The sequence below is a fragment of the Ceratotherium simum genome, chromosome 30 (genome assembly GCF_057802395.1).
Source record: "Ceratotherium simum simum isolate JZ-2026a chromosome 30, ASM5780239v1, whole genome shotgun sequence".
NCBI lineage: Eukaryota > Metazoa > Chordata > Mammalia > Perissodactyla > Rhinocerotidae > Ceratotherium > Ceratotherium simum.
The window spans coordinates 15,877,468-15,898,957 of record NC_141929.1 but is presented as its reverse complement, the minus strand read 5'-3'; the positions used below and the strand labels follow the sequence as shown (position 1 = coordinate 15,898,957).

The following is a 21,490-nucleotide window of genomic DNA, read 5'->3' as shown; positions in this document are numbered from 1 at the left end:
AATGCCATCTATGATTAGAATACACCAACCCCCTCCTAGGCAAGCATCTTTAGAAATCAAAGACGTTCCCATAACCTACTAATGCCTCTGTACCTTTAATTAGCCCAATTGAGCATATAACTCAGTCAAATCTCTCACCTTTTTTTGCTCCGTTCAACTAATTTCTGAACATTTCATTTTCTAGTAAGCTTTCACTGCATACCATGCGGTAATGAAATGACCAATATTAACCCTTTGTTAGATTAAACAAAGTATATCATTGGCTGATAGCATTCTATATTACTGGGATTTGAAATGGGTCCTCTCTTATGATGAAAACATTTGGTATTTGCCTAATGAGACCATTCTTGTACCTACAAAGGAGAAAGACATTGTATTAAAACATTTCATGTTAACGATGGCATGTTCAGCACTTTCCGCTCACAGCCACATCTGTGGGTGAGGCAGGTTTCTCTATATTAAATGCTGCAGTTGGGCCCATGTTCTTAGTGAGATGTCTGATTGGCTACTCCCCAAATATAACTTAAATTGGCTTAAAATAGAACAATCACATGCTAACCCGGTAGCATTAGCAACTCTATTAACAGCCAATTTCACATCCACACCAGAGGGAGTAAAAGGTAATTTGCTCATTATCAACACCCTCTGGCAGTGGAAGGAAATGACTGTTCATCAAAAAGTATTTTCCAACATAACAATAGCAGCACCCATATGTAACCACCTCACTCTCCCTTCCCTCCCTGACTTGATCACTGAAGAACAGCTACAGGAAAAAGACTTTGAAATATACATCGGTTTGATATAAGTAGTCTACCTTCCTCCCTCCCTTCTAAAATCAGCCCTACCTTCATCTCACCTCGACAACCCTTTAGAGGTACAAATGACATGTTGGGCAACTAATCCTACAGGGCATGCGGTGGATCCCACTACAGCAGAAATTGTTTAGACCAAAAAGATTTCCAAGTCCCAACTAGTTAACTAGCACTTCAGACTACTTTAACCCAACCAGTTGCATGTAGACAGTTCTTGGAGTCCGCCGTAACCAGTCTAATCTGTAGATTCATCTAGTGATTGAAGAAAATGATCTGTTCAGAAATACAGTATTGTCCTGTTGAGGCAATTTTAAATCTCCTCTGCCACCAGTCTTTATTTAGTAAATACAGCATTTCTTCATACGTGAAGTTCTTTTGTTTGTTGGCTTTTAATCAGTGTTCAATATACTTGCGTTTATGTATTTGAATATAATATTATACTATTATAGTGACAAATTGAAGAAGCAGATTTCTTATTTATCTACTCCGCTTTGCTCAACTGGCTATTTTTATTTGAGAATAGTCATCTCTTAATTCCTGTCTAGGTCTCTGGGCCTTCTCCTCTGCTTCCTACCTCTGTATACCCTTTCTCATACACACAGAGGCCAGGCTAATCTACCTGAAGCAACTTTTAAGGTATCGCTCCCCAGCTCATAAACTTTCAGTGGCTCCCTATTGCCTCTAGATAAACTCCAGACTCTGCATCCTAGCTTCTGAATCTTTTCACAACCCTACCTCTCCTACTCTTCTGTCTCTAGTTGGAAATTCTCATTTCTCCCCAGTATCCTAGAATACAGCCCTTCTTCCCTGTCAGAATCGAAAGCAAAATCAAATGCAACCATCTCCATAAAATCTTTCTTGATTGTTCCAGTGGAAAGGGATCCACTGCACCTCTGAACTGCAGTAACCCTTTGGGATAGTCTGCCACTTCATAGTGGATTATAGAGGGGCTTCCCCAGAACTTGAAAATGAGAGAAAGATTGGTCTGGGAGAGCTGAACCATATCCAGAGTCACCTTAATGAGACAGAATAGTTGTCAGATCTGCAAAACCTGACTGTACCAGAGTAGCCTATTTAAAGAAAGAGCTTATCAATCTCAAGAGGCAGAGAGGGGGAGGAACATAGTCACAGAGGGAATGATGTCTGGACCCCTCCTAGCAAGGTCCAGGAGATAGGGAGCCTTGGCTAACAGACTGATAGTACCAGCCCCATTGGTGAGACCTTTGCTGTCTGAGATAGGTATATGGTGCTGTCCTAGCCAGTTGCCTTTCAACATTTGGAAGTGTCCCTTAAGTTCTGATTCTGTCACCCAGAAACCTCTTTGGTTTCTCTTGTTGGTCTATCTATAGAGAAAGAGTGTACAGATCATACGGACTAAGAATATTCCAGCTCCATGACAGTGATTTCTCGCTGTAAACTAGTTAATTGGCTCTTCGTTCTTTCAGTTAATATTACTGAGCATCTACTGTGTGCCAGGTACTTGTATACTCACTTGACATAAGATGGTGAACAAGAAAAAGACAATCTCTTAATCTATGGAGTCTATAGGCTAGAGGGAGATACAGAATAGTATGCCCACAATTCTAATATAGTGTGATGACCGGCTTGTTAGGGATGTTCGGAGGATTGGGGTGGGAGCATGTGCTTGGAGGAAGAATTCAGGCTTGGAGAACCAGAGAAGGTTTTGTAGAGGAAATGATGTTTACCCTGGGTCCTGAGGCATCAGCTGGATTTAGCCCAAAGATGATGGGACAAGGGAAATGACATGATGCACGTAGCACAAGCAGCATGGGCAAAAGATTCAGGATATGCCTGAGAAACTGAGCATAGTTTAGTAGAGCTGTGGTGGGGAATGTGAAGAAGGGCAAGGAGGAGGGTCAGACAGCAGGACACAGATCAAGGAGGTTCTCATAAACCATTTTCAGAGTCTGTACTCTATCATGAGAACAATGGAGAATTATTGAAAGGTTTTAAACGGTTAAATGACATGATCATCTCTCTAGTTGCTGAAGGAATGGGCAGTGTCACTGGGGATGAAGAGGGCCAATAGAAGATTTACTTTTGTTGTTGGTTTTTTGGTGAGGAAGATTAGCCCTGAGCTAACATCCGATGCCAATCCTCCTCTTTTTGCTGAGGAAGACTGGCCCTGGGCTAACATCCGTGCCCATCTTCCTCTATTTTTTTTATATGGGACGCTGCCAAAGCATGGCTTGACAAGCGGTGCATGGGTGCACGCCTGGGATCCGAACCCTGGGCTGCCGAAGCAGAGCGCACACACTTAACTGCTACACCACCGGGCCACCTGCCAATAGAAGATTTATTTAGAAGATACAATAGGCAGGACTTGGTGAGTGATGGGATAGGGGATAGGGAGTTGCAGTGAGTGAGAGAGGGAGAAAGAGAGAGAGAAGAATCAAGATGCTGCTCCCGTTTCTGGGCTTGAACAAATGGAATAGGTGGTGTTGCCTTTCAACCGAGGGGGCATGTAACAATAGTTAAGAGCACAAACTCCAAAGTTGGGCTACCTGGATTTGAATCCCAGCTCTACCACTTACTACTGTGTAGTCTTGGGGAAGTTGCTTAATCTTTCTGTGCCTCATTTTCTCATCTATAATGAAGATAACCAGAATACCTATATCATAGAGTTGATATGAAGATTACATGAGTTAATAGTGACATGCTCAGAATAGTGCCTGGCACAAAATAAGTGTTATGTGTGTTAGTTAAATAAATAAAATAGGTGACAGGAGGAGTAGCAGGTTTGGAGTAGAGGACTATGAGTTTACTTTTGGAGACCTTTAATTGCAAAGATCTGTGAAGCAATCAAGAATAGCCGTCTAAGAGGGAGTTGCATATATAGATCTGGAGCTCCAAATGGAGATCTGTGCTGGATATTTTGTTCTGAGAGCAATCCTCATATGAATGGTAACTGAAATCAGGACAATGGATGGAACAGACCAGAAAGGATGTAGAATGAGAAACAGAGGACAAGAGAGAACCTTGGGGACCATTTCAGAAATGGGCAGAAGGAGAGGTACTTGCCAAGGAAATTTGAGGAGCAGGAGGAAAACTAAGAGAAGGTCTCAGAAACCAACGATAGAAAGTGATTCTAGAAGGAAGAAGTAGCCACTGATGTCAAGTTTGCAAAACACAATAAGGACCAAAAAGAGCCCATTGAATCTGACTACAAAAGTTTGACCTTGGCCAGTCAGAGTTGTTGCCACCAGGGCTGAGATGATGAGGTGGGGGTGGGAGGAGCATTGTGGAGGAAATATGAAGAGACAGCAAATACAAACCATTCATGAAGAGTGGGGAGGAGAGAGCAGACAATAGATGGAGGTCAGGAGAAGTTTTTTTTTCTTTTTGGTCTAAGAGAAGATACTTGAGCACATTTAAGTGCTGTTACAGGTTGAATTGTGCCTCCCAAAATTCATATGTTGAATTCCTAACTGAGAATATGATCTTATTTAGAAATAGAGTCATTGCAGGTGTAATTAGTTATGATGAGGTCATACTGGAGTAGGATAGGCCCCTAATCCAATATGACTGGTGTTCTTATAAAAGGGAAATTTGGAGACAGACATGCACACAGGGAGAATGCCACATGAACACGAAGGCAGAGATGGGGGTTGGGGAGGGGCAAACCATCAGCAGCTAGGTGAGAGCCATGGAACAGATTTTCCCTCACAGCCCTCAGAAGGAACCAACCCTGCCCACACCTTGATCTCCAACTTGTAGCCTCTGAACTGTGAGACAATAAATTTCTGTTTTTTAAGCCACTCAGCTTGTAATACTTTGTTATGGCAGCCCTAGGAAACTAATAGAACTGCCAGTGGAACTTTCCACCATTTACCGTATTAATCAGAGTCTCAGCAGGAAGTAGATGGCATGCTCAAACTAAGTAATTTGTGGAATGTTTCATAAAGGGACTAGGTGTAAAGGTGTGGGCAGGGTGTAAGGAAGCTACAAGGTATATGTGCAGTGCCCAGGTAGAGTAAGAACGGCCTTGACCATCCCCAGACTTCAAAGTCCAGGGGAGGGAAAAGACTACTTGAAGTGGGTGACAGAGCAGCTGCGTGGAAGGGTACCCAACAGGAGTGTGACCCAAGCCTCAGTCACTCCCAGGGGCCTGCTGATGCTCCACATTGGCCAAACCAACCAGAGGCCAGTGGGCAAGGAAGCCAGTTGGTGCAGCACCCGCAGGTCCACCTCATGGGGCACAGAGGGATCGGGGTAGAGAGTAGAAGTGAGGGACAAACAGAAACCCAGCCCAATGCCTTTTCACATTTTGGAGCCACTTGACTACATTGTATATTCAAATGTTTAAACTTTTAAAATGCTAACAAGAGAGGGAGAGGCTGCAGTTACAACAATGCTCTGCGTGAGGCACCTTACAGAAGGGAAGTGGGCTATTTTACGGTGCCAGTATTCTCGTAGTTATGTTTGTCATTGTACATTTCTGCTTCACCTAACGCATAGTGGGTTCTCAGCACTTTTTAAATACTAAATAAATTAATATTTGTAGTCTCTATTTGTGTTCTTTCATCTTTGGAAATATACATTGAGAGGACTTATTCTATTATCCCCTGACCTCTTGAGTTTTTGAAGTAACTAAAGTGCATCTCTCTTCTCCTAGGATACCTTTGAGATATGCCAGTGACCATAGAGAGAACAGGTCTGGTTGAAAGTATGGGCTCATAAGAGGCTTGAAGTGACTCCAAGAGAATCTGCTGTTTACAGCACAATTGGTAAGAATCATTTCTTTTGTTTATGACTATGAACATTTATTTAATTAAACCTACTACAAAAGACTTTATTACCTAAGCTGTTGACATGTAAACATGTTCACATGCTATCATTTTATATGCTTCTATACTAGATTTAGCCAATGCTTTATTTCAAATAGAATCTTAATTCATTACAGAAGTTAGCACAATAATCATTGATAAGAATAACGTCTTTGAATAGATAAAGGAGATGTGGTATATATACACAATGGAATACTACTCAGCCATAAGAAACGATGAAATCCAGCCATTTGTGACAACATGGATGGACATTGAGGGTATTATGCAAAGTGAAATAAGTCAGAGGGAGAAGGTCATATACCGTATGATCGCCCTCATTAAGTAGTAGATAAAAACAAACAAACACCTAGAGACAGAGATTGGATTGGTGGTTACCAGAGGGGAAGGGGTGGGGAGGAGGGTGAAAGGGATAATTCGGCACATGTCTGTGGTGAGAGGTTGTAATTAGTATTTGGGTGGTGAACATGATGTAATCTATGCAGAAATTATAAGTATAATGATGTACACCTGAAATTTATACAATGTTATAAACCAATGTTACTGCAATAAACAAAAAATCAAAAAAAAAAAGAATAATGTCTTTTATAATGAAGGCTGATGTTCATAATAGTTCACGTTTGGGTTTTGCAACCTGAATAATTTTTTAATCCCACAAAATAGCACCAACTATGTGATAGTCTTTTGAGTCCTTGGGTTGGCTTTTCCAAGTGAAATTAAGAAATTGTTTTGCGACAATCCACCTCAGAAGGTTTCAACTTCTCATGCCATAATTAGGGCTGCAATCCGTTGGTTCCCTGCCTCTTGGAACAGAAAGACCAAATTTGAAAGTCAGTCTAATGACTAGCATATCCATGTGAATATCCACACACTGCATTGTTTATCTCTGGTGGAAAAAAAGGGATGTAATAAAATACAGACGTTCATAATGGGAGGAGAAGGTTGCTCATGGGTGAAGCATTTGAGGAAAATCAGAATTGAGCTTCCACCCAATTTCTCTCTCACATGAGCAATGAGATTAAGAGGAGGAGATAGAACAGACCTCAGAGAACATCAGTGATGGCAAATGAGGAAACCAGGTGAGTCAGAGAAACAAATGTGCTGGGCTGACAGGTAACCCAGAAAAGCAGCATTCAGAGTCTTCCGAGGGGGAGAAGATGTTTGAGAGCTAGGCAGCGTTATGAGAAGAAAGCTTGTGAAGCAATGAGGAAAAGCCATAGATAGCTAAGAATTTTGACTAAAACAAAATTAAAATTAAAAAAGCGAAAAACAAAATGGAGAGGAAGTGTGGAGCACCCCATGGCCCAAGCTGTCTTCCAATAAAATGCACTTCCATAAATGATCAGCAATCCTCACTATTTCTAATTTTGTAAAAAGTCACGCCCACAAGCTGCAACGCACAGGAATCTTTTCATTTCTTCCCTTCATTTGGGGAACAGAAATTCCCTTTGAAGCCTCCTTGTTATCAGAACCCTGGGAGCACGGGGTTCACCCGGGCCTGGCGGCCTTCCTCCCTCGCTACCACATGCGCGGTTGATGCGCTCTTAGTTACAAAGCGCCAGACTGCTGCTGCCTTCAGTCAATCCATTTAGCCAAAGGCCTCTGATTTGTTCACATTTACTACAACACATACAGAGGGCTGGAAGATTTTTTTCTTTTTTTTTTTTTTTACTATTGATCTGGTGCTTTAAGAGGGGAAAAAATCTCCTCGGCTGTCTAAACACTATTGATCCCTGCTTGGGAGTCGCAGCAGAAGTGTAGAAAGGGCGTGGATGAATTGAAATTTCATTTCCGACAACTTGTTCCTGTTATTTTTACCCTTTTGGACGGGGAGAAACACGTTACTGCGGCTTCAGTCAATGTGGTCGATAGCTCCACTGAGAAACTCAACACGGCTTCTGCCAGAGGTTTGGCAATGAGACGTGATGTTGGATTTAGTGTGTATGAAACTGAAGGATGCTGGTGAGAAGCAAGAGGTCTTAATGCCAACCGGAGGCACAGCAAATGGCTTTGGGCTCTATGACCTACTGGAGCTGTGGCCTGGGAGAAAAGGATTACAGAGACTAACAACACTCCTGTTTGGGAAAGGCCCTGAGCAGTCACACAAGAAGCTTCACGGGGTTCCAGGTGCCCTGCTTCTGACTCTTAGCTGGCTTTCTCTAACAAGCAAAGGAGAGAGCCTCTCTAGCCAAAGCTAAGTTTCAGGCGTCAAAGAAGAGCATTATGTTGAGCTGTTACAGGAGGTTGCACATGACTGTCCAGACAAAGACCAGTGCAGAAACTGGAGGTGCAGTCCCGCAGGCAACTAGTGGGCGACACTGGACATGCAAGGGCACACGTCTGCAGCCAGCACCCTCAGGGAGCGCTCCCACCCCTTCAGCACACTGAGTAGATGTGGTTTGCTGCCAACAGCACCAGCTTTGTTCTTAGTTTTATTAGCTGTTCAAAGAATACAGGAGAGAACCAGGCTCCCTCTTCCTAACGGCAACATCTGGCATTTATGCAGCCATGCGCCTTTGATCCGTAAGGATCCCAAAGCACTTTACAACCTGCTGTAATGCTAATGGCCATAGCCCGATCTTACAGTAAATGTGGCCAACTATTCTCCATACCAGCTTCCCCTTTCCATTTTGCATTGTACAGAACACTTCTCCATTCTGGAAGGAAAGACTCCAGTTTGGATCCGAAACACCTCTTTTGTTTGCCATTTTTTGGAAAGTTTGTTCAGTCCTGCCCCCACCCTTTTTTTCTTAACTAAAAGTCCTTCATAACTATTTTTAATAAACAGTACTTCATTTACATTTCCAATTATTTTATAGGCCCATTTCTGTCTCTATCCCCATCCCTCCCATTCCAGAGAAAGATGAAAATGTTCTTGTCTCCTGGGAGCCAAGAATCTGCATTGCGGATGAGGTTGCAAATTCAGACACAATAAACAAAATTAAGAAAAACTGAGCTGGCATTTGACAGAAATTGTAAAATGACACTCAGAAATGTTGCTCTTGTGGAAATTACTGATATTAAAATATAAATCAGTGTCTTGTGTTTCCCGTAGCACCAGGGGCTCTATTAGGTTATGTAGTTTGATTGCTGAGCTGAACCTAAGAGACTTGGCAGTTCAGTGCTGAAGTTATCCCAAAGTATTTAACCCCTCTCCTGCTGGAGAGCAGGCACCTGGGCAAATGCCAGTTGATCATATCGCCTCCAAAAGACCTTGGCTTTTTCACTGACCCTTTGAAACCTGGGAGAAGGTGGAGGCGGCTAACGTGGGGAAAGAAGGTAAAGGAATTTGGAAAATCCTTTCTCAGAATGAGAGTCCTATTCTATAGTACCAGGAAGAAGGGCAACTCAAGAAGCATCTATGAATTTTTTTATTAATTATAATAGGAAAACTAGTAACTCAGTAGACACCAGCATAACCAAGTGACCAAGGTTAATATCATCAGTAATAAGACATTAACATTATGTAAGATGCCAACATGAGGGAAGCTGGAGAAATGATATATAGGAACTCTCTGTACTATTTTTGCAAGTTTTCTGGATATATTAAATTATTCCAGAAAGATCTGTATGTTCTTGTTCTTTTGCAGAGGAGACCACTGCTACCTTTGTGGAGAGACAAAGCAAATCACAAATCATCATAATAAAGGCAGATTGTGGGGGCCGGCTGGGTGGCACAAGCAGTTAAGTGTGCGCGCTCTGCTGCGGCTGCCTGGTGTTCGCCGGTTCGGATCCCGGGCGTGCACCCACGCACCACTTGTCAAGCCATGCTGTGGCGGCGTCCCATATAAAGTGGAGGAAGATGGGCATGGATGTTAGCCCAGGGCCAGTCTTCCTCAACAAAGAGAGGAGGATTGGCATATGTTAGCTCAGGGCCGATCTTCCTCACAAAAAAAAATAAAAAATAAAGGCAGATTGTGCTGTGTTAAATGGAGTATAGATAAAGTGTTGTAGGAATGCAGGGGGTTAGCTACCTGGCAAGGCTGCTGTAGGGATAAACGCTGTTATTTTACATTTAGAACAGTGCCTGACATATAGTAGCTGCCATACAAGTGTTAATATTACATGTGGCTACAGGGAAGATGACAGAAATGGCTGTTGTGTTGGGTCTTGAAGGTGTTGGACTTTGGAAAGGCAGAAAGAAGATATCTCATAAAAAAAGAAAGACACTAGGGCTGGCCTGGTGGCAGAGCGGTTAAGTTCGCGTGCTCTGCTTCGGCGGCTGGGAGTTTGCAAGCTTGGATCCCGGGCGGGGACCTACGCATCTGCTAGTCAAGCCATGCTGTGGTGGCGTCCCATAGAAAGTAGAGGAAAATGGGCATGGATGTTAGCCCACGGCCAATCTTCCTCAGCAAAAAGAGGAGGATTGGCAACAGATGTTAGCTCAGGGCCGATCTTCCTCACAAAAAACAGACATTGAACAATCCGGTGGAAGAGTTTTTGCCATGTCAGTCAAACACAATGGCAACCAAGATTAGATGGACTGTGTACTTCAAAAGAGGAAATTTTACTAAACGGCCTGGGAACAAAGGTGGTGGCATAGGAGGACTGAGTATGTTGCTCTCTTCCCCACCCTGGATCCTCCTACTCTATATATCAAGTGGAGAAAGAGAAAGAAAGAAAGCACAGAATTGATATATCAAGAGAAGACCACGTCAAGTCAAGGGAGGGAAGGGGCATTTAAGGAAAATGTCTGTGGGGTCAAAGAGTTGGTTCACAATGAAACAGAGGTTCCAAAATGTATAGTAAAACCAGCTAGTGGAGGTGCTAGAAATAGAGAGTGAGTTGTAGAGAGGTCTCTCCAAGAGGAACATAAATAAGGGTTCTTTGTCCCTTCGCATTAGATTCAGCTGCATGAAACAGAAAAGTCCAAAATAACAGTGACTAAGGAGAGAAATTGTTCTTTCTTTCCAGGGCTGGAATGGTAGTTCCACACCATCAGGGACCTAGGTTCCTTCTGTCTGTATGAGCATTTCCTCGTGTCCCAAATGGTTGCTGGAGCACCAGCCAATGAATCAGCATTTTAAACAGTCAGGAAGGAGGAAGGAACAAAGAGCTGTGCACTACTTTAAGATTTCCTGGAAGTTCTCACAATATTTCCTCTTACGTCTCATTGGCCAAAACTTAGACATGTAGCCATACCTAGATGCAAGAGAGGCTGGGATAGGTAGTCTTTTAGATGACTACCTGACACCCCAATAAAATTAGGGTTCTGTTAATAAGGAAGATAAAAAGTATGGATATTGAAATAGGCAACTGACAGCCTCTGTGAAAAGTACCAAAGGAGATAGCCATGGGGAGGGATTTTCACCTGTGGCTGTAAGTCTGATAAATCTTAGGACCCCTTCCTTTGTTCCTCCTGGACCCTCTTCTGCCATTCCAAAGTCTCCTTCTGGGAAGACCCAATTAGCCCTACCTCCTCTCCAGAGAAGCCTCAGTCCTAGGGTTGGACTATGACCCAATCGGTGACCTTGGTGTCAGGTTCCTGTTCACTAAGTTATGGTGTAGAACCCCAAACCCCAGAAAAACCATATTCAACATCATCTCCTCCTGCCACCTCCCCTCATCAGATATGGCCTTGCATGACTAGGGATTTCCTCTTTTAGAACTAGATTTGGATGCAAAGAGTTAGACTCTGTTCACGCCAGGCCTGTGCACACTATGGCTCCATACATGCATTCTGGATAGAAATAATTTATTGTACAAGGAGCATCCCAGTCCATTCATGGTGCTCACATATTTTTTAAAATAAAGGAAACTTTGAACATCCTCTCATCATTTCAGTAATTAATCATCATACTTTTTTCATTGGTAGGAGGTGGAACATTGGAGAAAAATCTAAAACCCAGCAAGAGTAAAGGAAAGACTTATGGCTGAGTGTAGGTAAACCTGTTAGTTTTGATTAACCCCCAAGGGTAGCTTTAACTTTAAACTGAATAGCCTCTCTTTCCAGAAAACCTAGGAACATGTTTTAGATGAGAAAAATAGATCCTTGATATTCTTCCACCCAGATCATGGAAGAAAAGGGACAGACAGCGATGCTCTAAGGCCAGTAGTCCATGCATATACCCAGGCAGTTATCAGTTCCTTGGGGAGAGAGCCAATGTCAGCAATCTGTGATTATGGCATTTGTGTAACCTAATGTGGGTAGATGGTGAGTGAAGTACTAACATGTGTTTCCCATCCTACCCCACTCGACCCGTGTTTCATTGAACTTGTTCACTTGTATTCTTTTTCCTTCCTCTCCCCAAAACTAAACAAAGACTCTCTGAGTTAGGAAAGAAAGAGAGGGGAATTTGAGCATAGGCAAGAGAATTAGACCCTGGTGAGAACGATAAGGAGAAAGTGGGGAAAACAATAGATCCCCAGATAGGTTTAGCAATCCAGGAGCAGAAGGGACTTTTGATCAGTCCCAGGAATGGAGGGCAGGCAAGTGAGCAAGATCTCAGTGTCCTAGCCCCTTCTTCTCAATACCTTTCCAGGCAAAACATAGAATGATGGTAGGGCAGGTCTAAGACGAGAGGACCTGGGACTGATCTCACAGGTGTATGTGTCTCTCTCTGCATCAGGAGCATCCTCAAAGGATGAAAGAGGGCCAGCAGATACAAAGCCCACAGTATGAGGAAGATGCAGTATATGCCACCTGATGACCAGGACACAGACATGTCAGCACACTCCAGCTGGGAAAGATGCCCATGACTATGGACCAGAAGCCACCACTGATGCCAGGATCCAACCTAGGACCCCAGAACTTAGGCACACTCTGGAGAAACTTTAAAGAGGTGGAGGGAATCAGGAACTGACTCATTTTTAATCTAAAAATGAAAGCGCTTTATCAGAAATAACTAAGATTCTGTTTTCTGCCATTTGGTGGTGGAAATGGGGCTCAATAAGGAGGTTGAGTAATAGAAAAATAATTACCTTTGCTTTGCACACCTGGGTTCATACCTGCTACACTAGTCACCCCTGTGAGATGCAGTGTTAGGTGTTTCTTGGGAATCTGTAAGGTGCTCTGAGGATGGGCTGAGGCCAACTCAAAGAGGCACAAAACATTACTAGATGCTCTGACCACGTTTTTGTTTTCACTACAATTGTTTTTGTTTTTGTTTTTGTTTTCTGGGCACAGCTGTCACCAAGAGAAGGCCTGCTGGAAAAGCAGACAGCAGGACTTTTGCATACAAAAAAGCAGTTCCCAGGGAAGATGCGGCAGAATCAGAGATCTCGATAGAGCAGATGAAGCATGAGGAAGAAGTGAAGGTCTCAAAAGTGGCAGGAGACAGCAGCACAGAAGATGTAGAATAAGGGTTTGAGAAGAGAAAAGGCGTTCAAGTCCCAGGCCCAGAGATCAGCATCCTCAGATCAGGTAGCGAGCCCGTCCCTCTGTGATGAGGTCTCTCCTCTACAAACATTTGTCCGGCGGCACTCCTCAGAGCATTGTGAAGGTTCACATGACCGTTTTATAAAGTGTTTGAGGCTCCCTCAAAGCGCTCTTCCTGATCCATCTGGCAAGCATTACTGTCGAATGCTTCGAAAATTTATCATATAACCCTTCCATTTTTTTCATCATAAGCACTTCCAAATTGCCCACTGCTGTGGTTAATGACTCACAGGATCCCCTTGTCTCCTTCATGGAACACAATTCAGCTCTCTCTTTTTCCTCTGACTTATTTTACTTAGCAAAGTCCAATATATTTTCATGCAAATATGAGAGCCTATGCCTTCCACTTTTCCTTCCAAATGCTCTTGGCCCTTACGACTATAGCTGTGTAACTCCATAGTAGATGAAACCATCGCAATCTAGAAAATCACTTTTGTGTCTTTGAACAAGATTTCGTTTGATTTAAGAGTCATCTCCTGACTATCCAGTAAGTCTGCCTGTAAAGGAATATTATTCTAAAGGATATATTTGTTCCATTCCAACTTTTGTGTGATGCTTGGGCTGAGTTTGTGATTCCTACTAAAGAAAGACGTCCATCAAGGTAGAACATTGAATCAGTAAACCTTAGAGCTAGGAAAGACTTAATAGTCATTTAGTACAATCTCCCAGTTTACAGAGGCAGAAACAAAGGCTTGGAGAGATGAGTGCCTTTCCAAAAACGACTCCTTGAATTAGATGCTAAACCAGGTTTAGAAGCTTGGTGGCTTAGAGCCCTGTTTAGTGTTCTTTTATGCCACACTATTTTTAATCTTCTTACTTGCCTAGCACTGTAGATTAAATGTTTGTGTCCCCCCCCCCCAAAATTCATGTGTTAAAATTCTAACCCCAAAGGTGATGGTATTAGGAGATGGGGCCTTTGGAAGGTGATTAGGTCATGAGGGTGGAGGCCTCGTAAATGGAATTAGTTCCCTTATAAAAGAGACCCCACAGAGCTCCCTCGATTTTTCTGCCATGTGAAGTTACAGCAAAAAAACAGCCATCTCTGAAGCAGGTTCTCACCAAACACCTAATCTGCCAGTGCCTTGATCTCAGCATCCAGAACTGTAAGCAAGAAATTTCTGTTGTTTAGAAGCTACCCAGTCTGTGATTTTGTTATAGCAGCCTGACCAGCTAAGACACCTAGCATGGAAGTCATTTGTGACATTCACCAACATTTCCTTTGGAGGACAAAGGAAGAAGCTAGGCATGACCACGTGACTTATTTTGGCCAACGAAATGTGAGCAGAAGTGAAGTGTGTCACTTCCACTTTAAGAACCTGTCTGTGATTCACCAAGTTCTCTTTCCGCTGTCACGGCAACAGGCAAGATGCTAGATGATAGAGGTTCTACCAGCTGGGGACAATGAAGAGCAGAGCCCCAGCTGACTCATAAAGGACATGAAGCACAAATGAAAAATAAAACTTCATAGTTTTAAGCCACTGAGATTTGGGGGTTGTTTGTTACCACAAAATCACCTAGCCTCTCCCCACTGCATAAACCTGAGCTACGTCACCATTCCCATGATGCATCTCTGTGCGTGAGGACTTAAGAGGGTAAACAATGCAGCACATCAGAATACAACCCCATAAAACATTCCAAATTCCAGGTCTCACCAGCATTCTTTCTTCCTCTTGGCTTATATTAGGAGTGAGGGATGTGGTTCATTACAAAGAATGAGTATTTTGATAGCTTCTCATTCTTGGAACTATTCTGCAGGTAAGTGCCTGGTGGAAATTTCCTCTAGTCTTAAGTTAAAAACATAGTGAACTAGATATTTTAATAAGCTCAGTGCATTACGACCTCAAATGCCCCATCCTGTACTTACACACATACATGTGCAAAAATGTTTGGTTTTCATTGAGGCTTTTTATCTAGATAATTCTCAGCACTTTATAAGTTTTCTAACTTTACAAGCACCAACATTACAGTAACTTGATGCTTTGAAAAAATCACATCATCAGATATTTCCAAATTAATAGTTATAAATTAATGGAAGCTCCTCATGGAGTAGTAAGAGAGCCTATGTGACCTTAGGTAAGTCACTTGGCCTCTCTGGGCTTCAGTTTCCTCTTTTGTAAAATGGGGATAGTAATAGTATTTACTTCCCAGGTTATCATGAAAATGAAGTGGCTGTGCACATCCTGTCTGGTTCATAATTAGAGCATAAAGTTAACTACATTTGAACCATGGAACACTTAGAAATCTAGATAGTAGAACCTTTCAGACCTTTTGCTTTCCAGCAAGGACAAAGTCAGAAACTAGGCCATTGAGTAGTGGTTTTTCGGAAAAGATGTGAAACCATGGTCCTGTCTTCCTGGTGGGGGTTTTAACACACTCTTGAAAACACAAACAGATGGGTAGGCAAGTAGGTATTGCTAACAGGAAATTTTTCCAAACTCCCTGCTGAGAGCACACATCCAGATGGGAAAATCTTTAAAAGGCTGGATTCATTTATACTTTTTCCATCTTAAATTCTTGGACTTTTTCAGGTTTATAATAAAGCTCAGAAAATGCTAAAGCTTAAAGGAGAATTGAGAGGGGCCAAGGAAATGAAAGATGAGGTAAGGCTCCTAAGTCCTCTACATACGTGGAGTTGAACCTTTGTTACAATGGACTTTTTTTCAAGTTTTGTAATTCAAAATTCCAGTAATAAGCACCCCAAAATATCACGGACAGAGGTGGGCAACAGAGATAGCATTTAAGAACCCAGACTTGAGCTGGGTGGGTCTGGGCCCATCTTAACAGCAGTACGATATTGGGCATGTTACTTACCCTCTGAGCTTCCTTCGCCTTACCTAGAAAATATGAATAAAGAACAGCTATTTCACAGGCTTGCTGTGAGGTTTAAGTAAGATACTGCATGTAAAACACTAGTGCTTGACACATAGGAAGCACTTCATAAATATTAACTATTATGGCCAACAATCTCCCTTTATCTGGAATGATATGGAAATGGAGTGTTCTGGTTAGTCTAATATTTTGGTCAAACTGCGTTTATGTATTCCTTGACTTGTTCCAGAAAGGATTTAAGGGGTATGTTTTGGTTAGTGCAAGGTTGTCCCACATGATATGTGCTTTTTCACAGACCTCCTACCAAGAGGTGAGCAGCTTCTAAAAGAGATGTTTCAGCTCCTTTCCTTCTGGATTACTGGAGGGAGCCATACAGGACTCACTGCAAGTTCTGCAGGGAACAAGGATCTGGAATGGATTTTCTAGAAGGCCATTTCTTCATTCAACTGATATCTTTGGAGCACAATGTGCCAGGCATTGTTCTAAGGACTAGGGATAAAATGGTGAACCAAATAAACAAAGATTCCTATTTTCATGGAGCTTATCTTCTAGTGGAATAATTTCTCCAAAGATATGATGGAGAAAAGTATGTGGCAACTGCCTGAGTGCCAGTAAAAATTGGTCCATACTCCATAGGTGGCTGACCTCGGCCATATGTCATGTGTATCCTAAACCATATACTCATACAGTGTGCCAACTTCTAAAGAATTTAGAACACAATAAAATATACTCATCTTCACTATATAAACATAACTGGTTCCAAAATTTTTGCTCACAGGCAAAACTTTGTATAAGTGCCCATTAACTCCTGTCATAAGTAATCAAAAACTGCAATGTCTCAATAGATAGAAAAGTAAACTCTAGAATCAAGTTAGTAATATCACTAATAGTGTTTGAAATTACTGCAGATAACTGTAAACTCCATATTACACAAGTAAAATGTAAAAATTCCCAAAGTGATGTTAATTTTTAATTTCACTTTTTTAAAGCACAACAGTCACTATAAACATATTTGTTGAATGGTTGTGGTGGTAGTGGTGATTAAAAGTGATTCTCCATTATTGACGATTTGTCCTTATCCTCAAACAAAGAAGGTAATTTCCCAAGATGGTGACCTCTATGGTGGTGTTGGTTGACTCCAAAATTACTCTGGAAACTGCCACCCAAGCTTTCTTGTTGAAGTGCCAAATCCCCAGGCATGCTGCCATCTAGAATCTCTGTAATGCTCTTGGGACCTGAGAGTGCTACTGAATCACCAGCTTCAGTTTAACGTCAGCTTGCCCCAAGACGAAGCATGAGACCATCTGTCAATATTTCGAAGCCTAGAGCAAAATTTCTTCCCCTTTTTTGAAATATATGTTCAAGAAGTCATGCTTTTTGAAAAAAGGCTCATTTAATCAATACGGAAAATTTGCTTCAGTAAATAACCTATTTTCCAATAACTATCATGAGTATGGTAGCAAACGCAGTATCAGCACTCACCATTTTGCCCGTGGGTTGGTAGCTGCTGATGATGTCACATGCCTGCAAGCAGAGTGACTAGGTTCCAACCTCATATAAGCAAAACTGGGTATCTAAGTGCCTGGCTTATGTAAGTGAAAACTCACCTAACAGCGGAGTCTTGTGATTTCAGCCATCGTTGGTTAATGACTTCAGATCTAGGGCAGGATCAGATGGTGCCCGAGGGTCAGCATTAAGACTCTCAGTTCATCTCATGCCCCAGTACTGGTTACAGAGCTTTGATTGATGAAATGTCAGATTAAATCAATTCCTACTGCATATTGATACTCAAAAGGCATCTGCCTGGAATTTAGCCTTCATAACGTAGATAGGATTAGAAACAGTGTATGGTGACCTCTGTGCAAGATATTAGCAAGAAATTAGGTTTACTGGAACCTCAGAAACACTTGCCTTGCTGGAGTTCTAAAGAGAGCACAACCTCGTCTTACAACTACCTTCAGTGAAAAAATAATATGTGGTTCATGGAAATCGCCTTATTGCTCTCCAAGCATTTTCACTCCTGTTCTGATGAATAAAAACCTTTGTATGATTTGGCCTTTAGGGGTGAATGGTTAGACTTTCATTTCAAAAGCAAATTTCATTTGACATCCAGCAAAACACATTTGTCATTCAACTGGTTTAGGGAATCCTCAAAGAAAGGATTATTTATTCCAAACCTCTTTTTTTATGAACGAAGAAATTGCCTCAGAGACTCTGAGTCAATGCTAATGTCCAAATTAGATGAGATCATCTACATTAAAGATACGATTCTGAAGTCTTGGTGGTACAACAGAACTGGGCTAGCAGGCCTTCTGCTCAGAGGGAGGGAGGGGGGTTTTGTTTATTGGCCTGAGAGAAAGAGAGGGCATTTAGCTTTTAACTTGGAGAGGCTCAGGTTGTATATCACTGGTACTTTGTTAATGAGTCCACAGTGTGCCAGGCTCTATATGGAACAATCTGGTGACATGGTCCTCAACTTAAGACACATATATTCAGCATCAAGACAAGAGTATAGGGCATTTGGCATTTCCATAGATCAGGCATTGTGTTGTCACCTAATATGCTCATAGATGCTGAGGAAAGATAGTTCTATGGCAAGAATGAAAGGGATTCCTAGGGTCCCACTCCCCAACGAGCCTCCATACACTATTCCCAGTGTGGCAGCCATGAGAAAAGGGATTTCAAGCACTAGAATCAAACTGCTGCTCCTTGTTAGGTCAAGGATTTTGTTTTCTAGCTAGAAAAGTGTCTACACCGTTTTTTTAGCCGCTCTACACATATTCTCTTAAGAGAGTCCGCAGTAATTGTCTTCATGGTAATTACATGCTTGGGGCAGTTGAGATCCACTGTTATTTTTCTGCAAGTGAGGAACAAGGGACGGGAGCAAGAAAGGAAAAGGGAGAGTTTTGAGATAATGAAATCCTTTTAATGACAGAGCCAGGCCGTTAACCTAATTAAACTGTAAAGTGGTAAAAAAAAAAAAAAAATCCAGGTACTAAATGGAAATGAAGAAATAAATCAGCTGAGACAGCAGCACTTCTGGGAAACCTTCTGAATTCCGAATACTCTGACATTGCAGTGTCCGATCCTCGTGGTTATCCTCTGGCCCCCTTGGCCTCGTGCGGAGGTCGCTTAAACTGACCTGTCCGGTAAGGCTTGATTTACGATGTCCATATCAGGTCTCCTGCTCCCCTGGGAATATGTGTTATGTAGCTCATATATTTAAGAAGCCAGAGCAATCAGTGGCATATGGTGGCAGAGCACTGGCTACAGGGTCAGGAGAGCAGAACTCTCCTCATTCTGCGGCTAACCAGCTATGGGACCTTGGGCACTGTCACTTGGATCACTTTGCCATTTTTATGGCTTCTGTGTGCTTTTGCACCTGCAACTCTCTTAGAAAAATTGTCATGGGGCTCTTGGGGTCACTTTGCTCAGAAGAGCACAGAGTTGGAAGTCCCTGGGAGCCTACATCCCATGGGCCAGCCCTTAGTCATTGACTGGCTGGTGCTGAGTCTGATAGCCCAGCTTTCGTTGCATCTAATCAGGACAGACTCTGAGGTGTAACTTACACTCCAGAGTTCCCTATGGGATCAGGCTAAAGCCACCACCCACAGGACTTTGTCTGAAATCGCGCCCTTGCTTGGCTTCTTCCCCTTCCCTGGCCTGCTTCCCCCACTCCCTTGCTCTCTTAACGGATGCCATGAATCCTCGCCTAAGGGCCTGCTCTGGGTAATCTAACATAAGACACACACCTACGGTAAAAGCACCAGCCTCAGTTCCAACCTCTAACACTTGGAGGTGGCAGTGCCTGTCCTCATGAGTGTGGTGAAAAGTCTGCACAGTGATAGGACTAAAGCACTGGACAGGTTTGCAGAGGGCTTCTTCCTAATTTCTTTTCACGCCATTGCCACCTACAACACTGGGAGTGGAAAGCAGCATCCTAGTGTGATGGAGCACCGGCCCTTTTACCACAGCTCCACATCCCCAACCCCACCCAAGCTGCTATGCTCCACACTCTCTATTTTGATCTCAATTGCTAATTTACATTCTGACCTAGCAATGATTAGGTGATCTTTTTCATTTGTAATCAAAGACAAAGATCTTATGCAATCAGCCCAGGGATTTGACTTTTATTCCCTTTGGGGTAAATCTCCAAAGAAAAGCATTAGGTTTACAGGTGACAGAGATCTTTTGGTTTAGTGGGTAGAAGAGAAAGCTGAGACTTCAGAATCCACATCGACTCCATGACTGATTCACTATAGTCTTGAAATGTTCATTTGACATCTCAATATGTTCATTTCATCAGTGGCAGAACCATTAATATTTATGGACAGTCCACTAGGTGCCTGGAATTATTCTAGGCACTGACTTCCTCTTGAAAAACAGAGGAAGTGTCTGTGATGCACCCACAGCAGTGGGTGAAGATTAATTAATGTAAATAAGTAATTGTCTGAATAACGCAGAGCACTCAGACACTTTGCAAATGGATACTGTGTAAATGTTACACAGGATGAGTAATAACAGCTAAGCATTGATGGACAAATTTCCAGCAAATTTAAAGGCTCTGTCAACCAGTTAAGTGACTGAAAGTAAGCATTTTCTTGATAGTTTATAATTGATGCTTTTGCTTTTCTAACTGCCTAGGTGGGGGAGAGAGACAGAGAAGTAAGCAGCCTGAACAGCAAGCTCTTGAGCCTACAGGTTGACATTAAGAATCTACATGATGTCTGCAAGAGACAGGGGAAGACCTTGCAGGAGAATCAGCTCTGTGTGGAGGAGCCAATGATGAACAGCAGCCACGTAAGGGATCCGCAACTGCTAGCCACCTCTGCTCCCTCGACTTCCACCTCTGCTCCCTTGGGCAGGAACAATAATAGAAGGTTCTTCCACTGATCATTCAAGAGCATTTATTGAGCAGGGAATGAGAGAGAATTAAACACACACACACACACACACACAAACACCATCCCTGCCCCGAGGATTTCTCAGTCTAGCTCTCTCCAAGGTCAATTACGTCTGAGGCTCTCTCTTTTCCTTATCTGGCCTTTCATACCTGGATTTGCAGCACCTGAGGCCCACTGCCCTGAAAAAAAGCAGATCCTAGTTATCTAAGGAGAGTAGCATCTCCTAAAGGATTTTAGACGAACTTCTAAGTCAACCATGAAAATAACATCCATCTCACCTGCTCTGAGGTGTCGCTGCTCATCCCTGCTGCAGGTGCTCTGTATTGCCACACCTGCAGCTCTGCCTACGAGCTTTTCTTCTGAATGCAGGAACCAAATCATAGGACAAGCTGAAGTGCAAAAGAGTTAATGACCCTAGAAGCAGCCTTCAGCCAATGACTGATGGGAAGACGGTTGATTAAATAACCTATCTCCCTTGCCCCTCAGTCAGAGATAACTCAAGGCACACTCTTTGCTCTGTTCCAGGTTTCCTCAATGGGACCCAGTGCCAGTTGCGCGCAGTGGTAACTAGCTCGATAACACACTCTTTCGCAGCTTCATTCCCTTCCTTGTCTCATTTCCCCACTCCCCCACCAGAGTTTCCTAAGATCGCCTCCCACATAAACTACTACTTGACACTCAGTTCCTTGTCACAGGGCTTGCTTCCTAAGGTCTCAAGCCAAGACACTCAGAAACACTTATCCTATGCATGTGTGAACAGGA

General features: G+C 42.7%; 2 protein-coding genes across 4 annotated transcripts in view; both read left to right on the top strand.

The window, feature by feature from the left end:
- The window catches only part of PKD1L3 (polycystin 1 like 3, transient receptor potential channel interacting), a 357,135-nt gene that overhangs the window by 155,073 nt on the left and 180,572 nt on the right, over window positions 1-21,490 (top strand). The window lies entirely within an intron of this gene.
- PMFBP1 (polyamine modulated factor 1 binding protein 1) overlaps window positions 15,545-21,490 on the top strand; it is a 42,429-nt gene continuing 36,483 nt past the window's right edge. Inside the window, exons 1-2 of the mRNA XM_004431792.3 lie at window positions 15,545-15,595; window positions 20,469-20,624. Coding sequence (XP_004431849.2) covers window positions 15,545-15,595; window positions 20,469-20,624 — 207 coding nt within the window. The remainder of the gene's footprint in view (window positions 15,596-20,468; window positions 20,625-21,490) is intronic.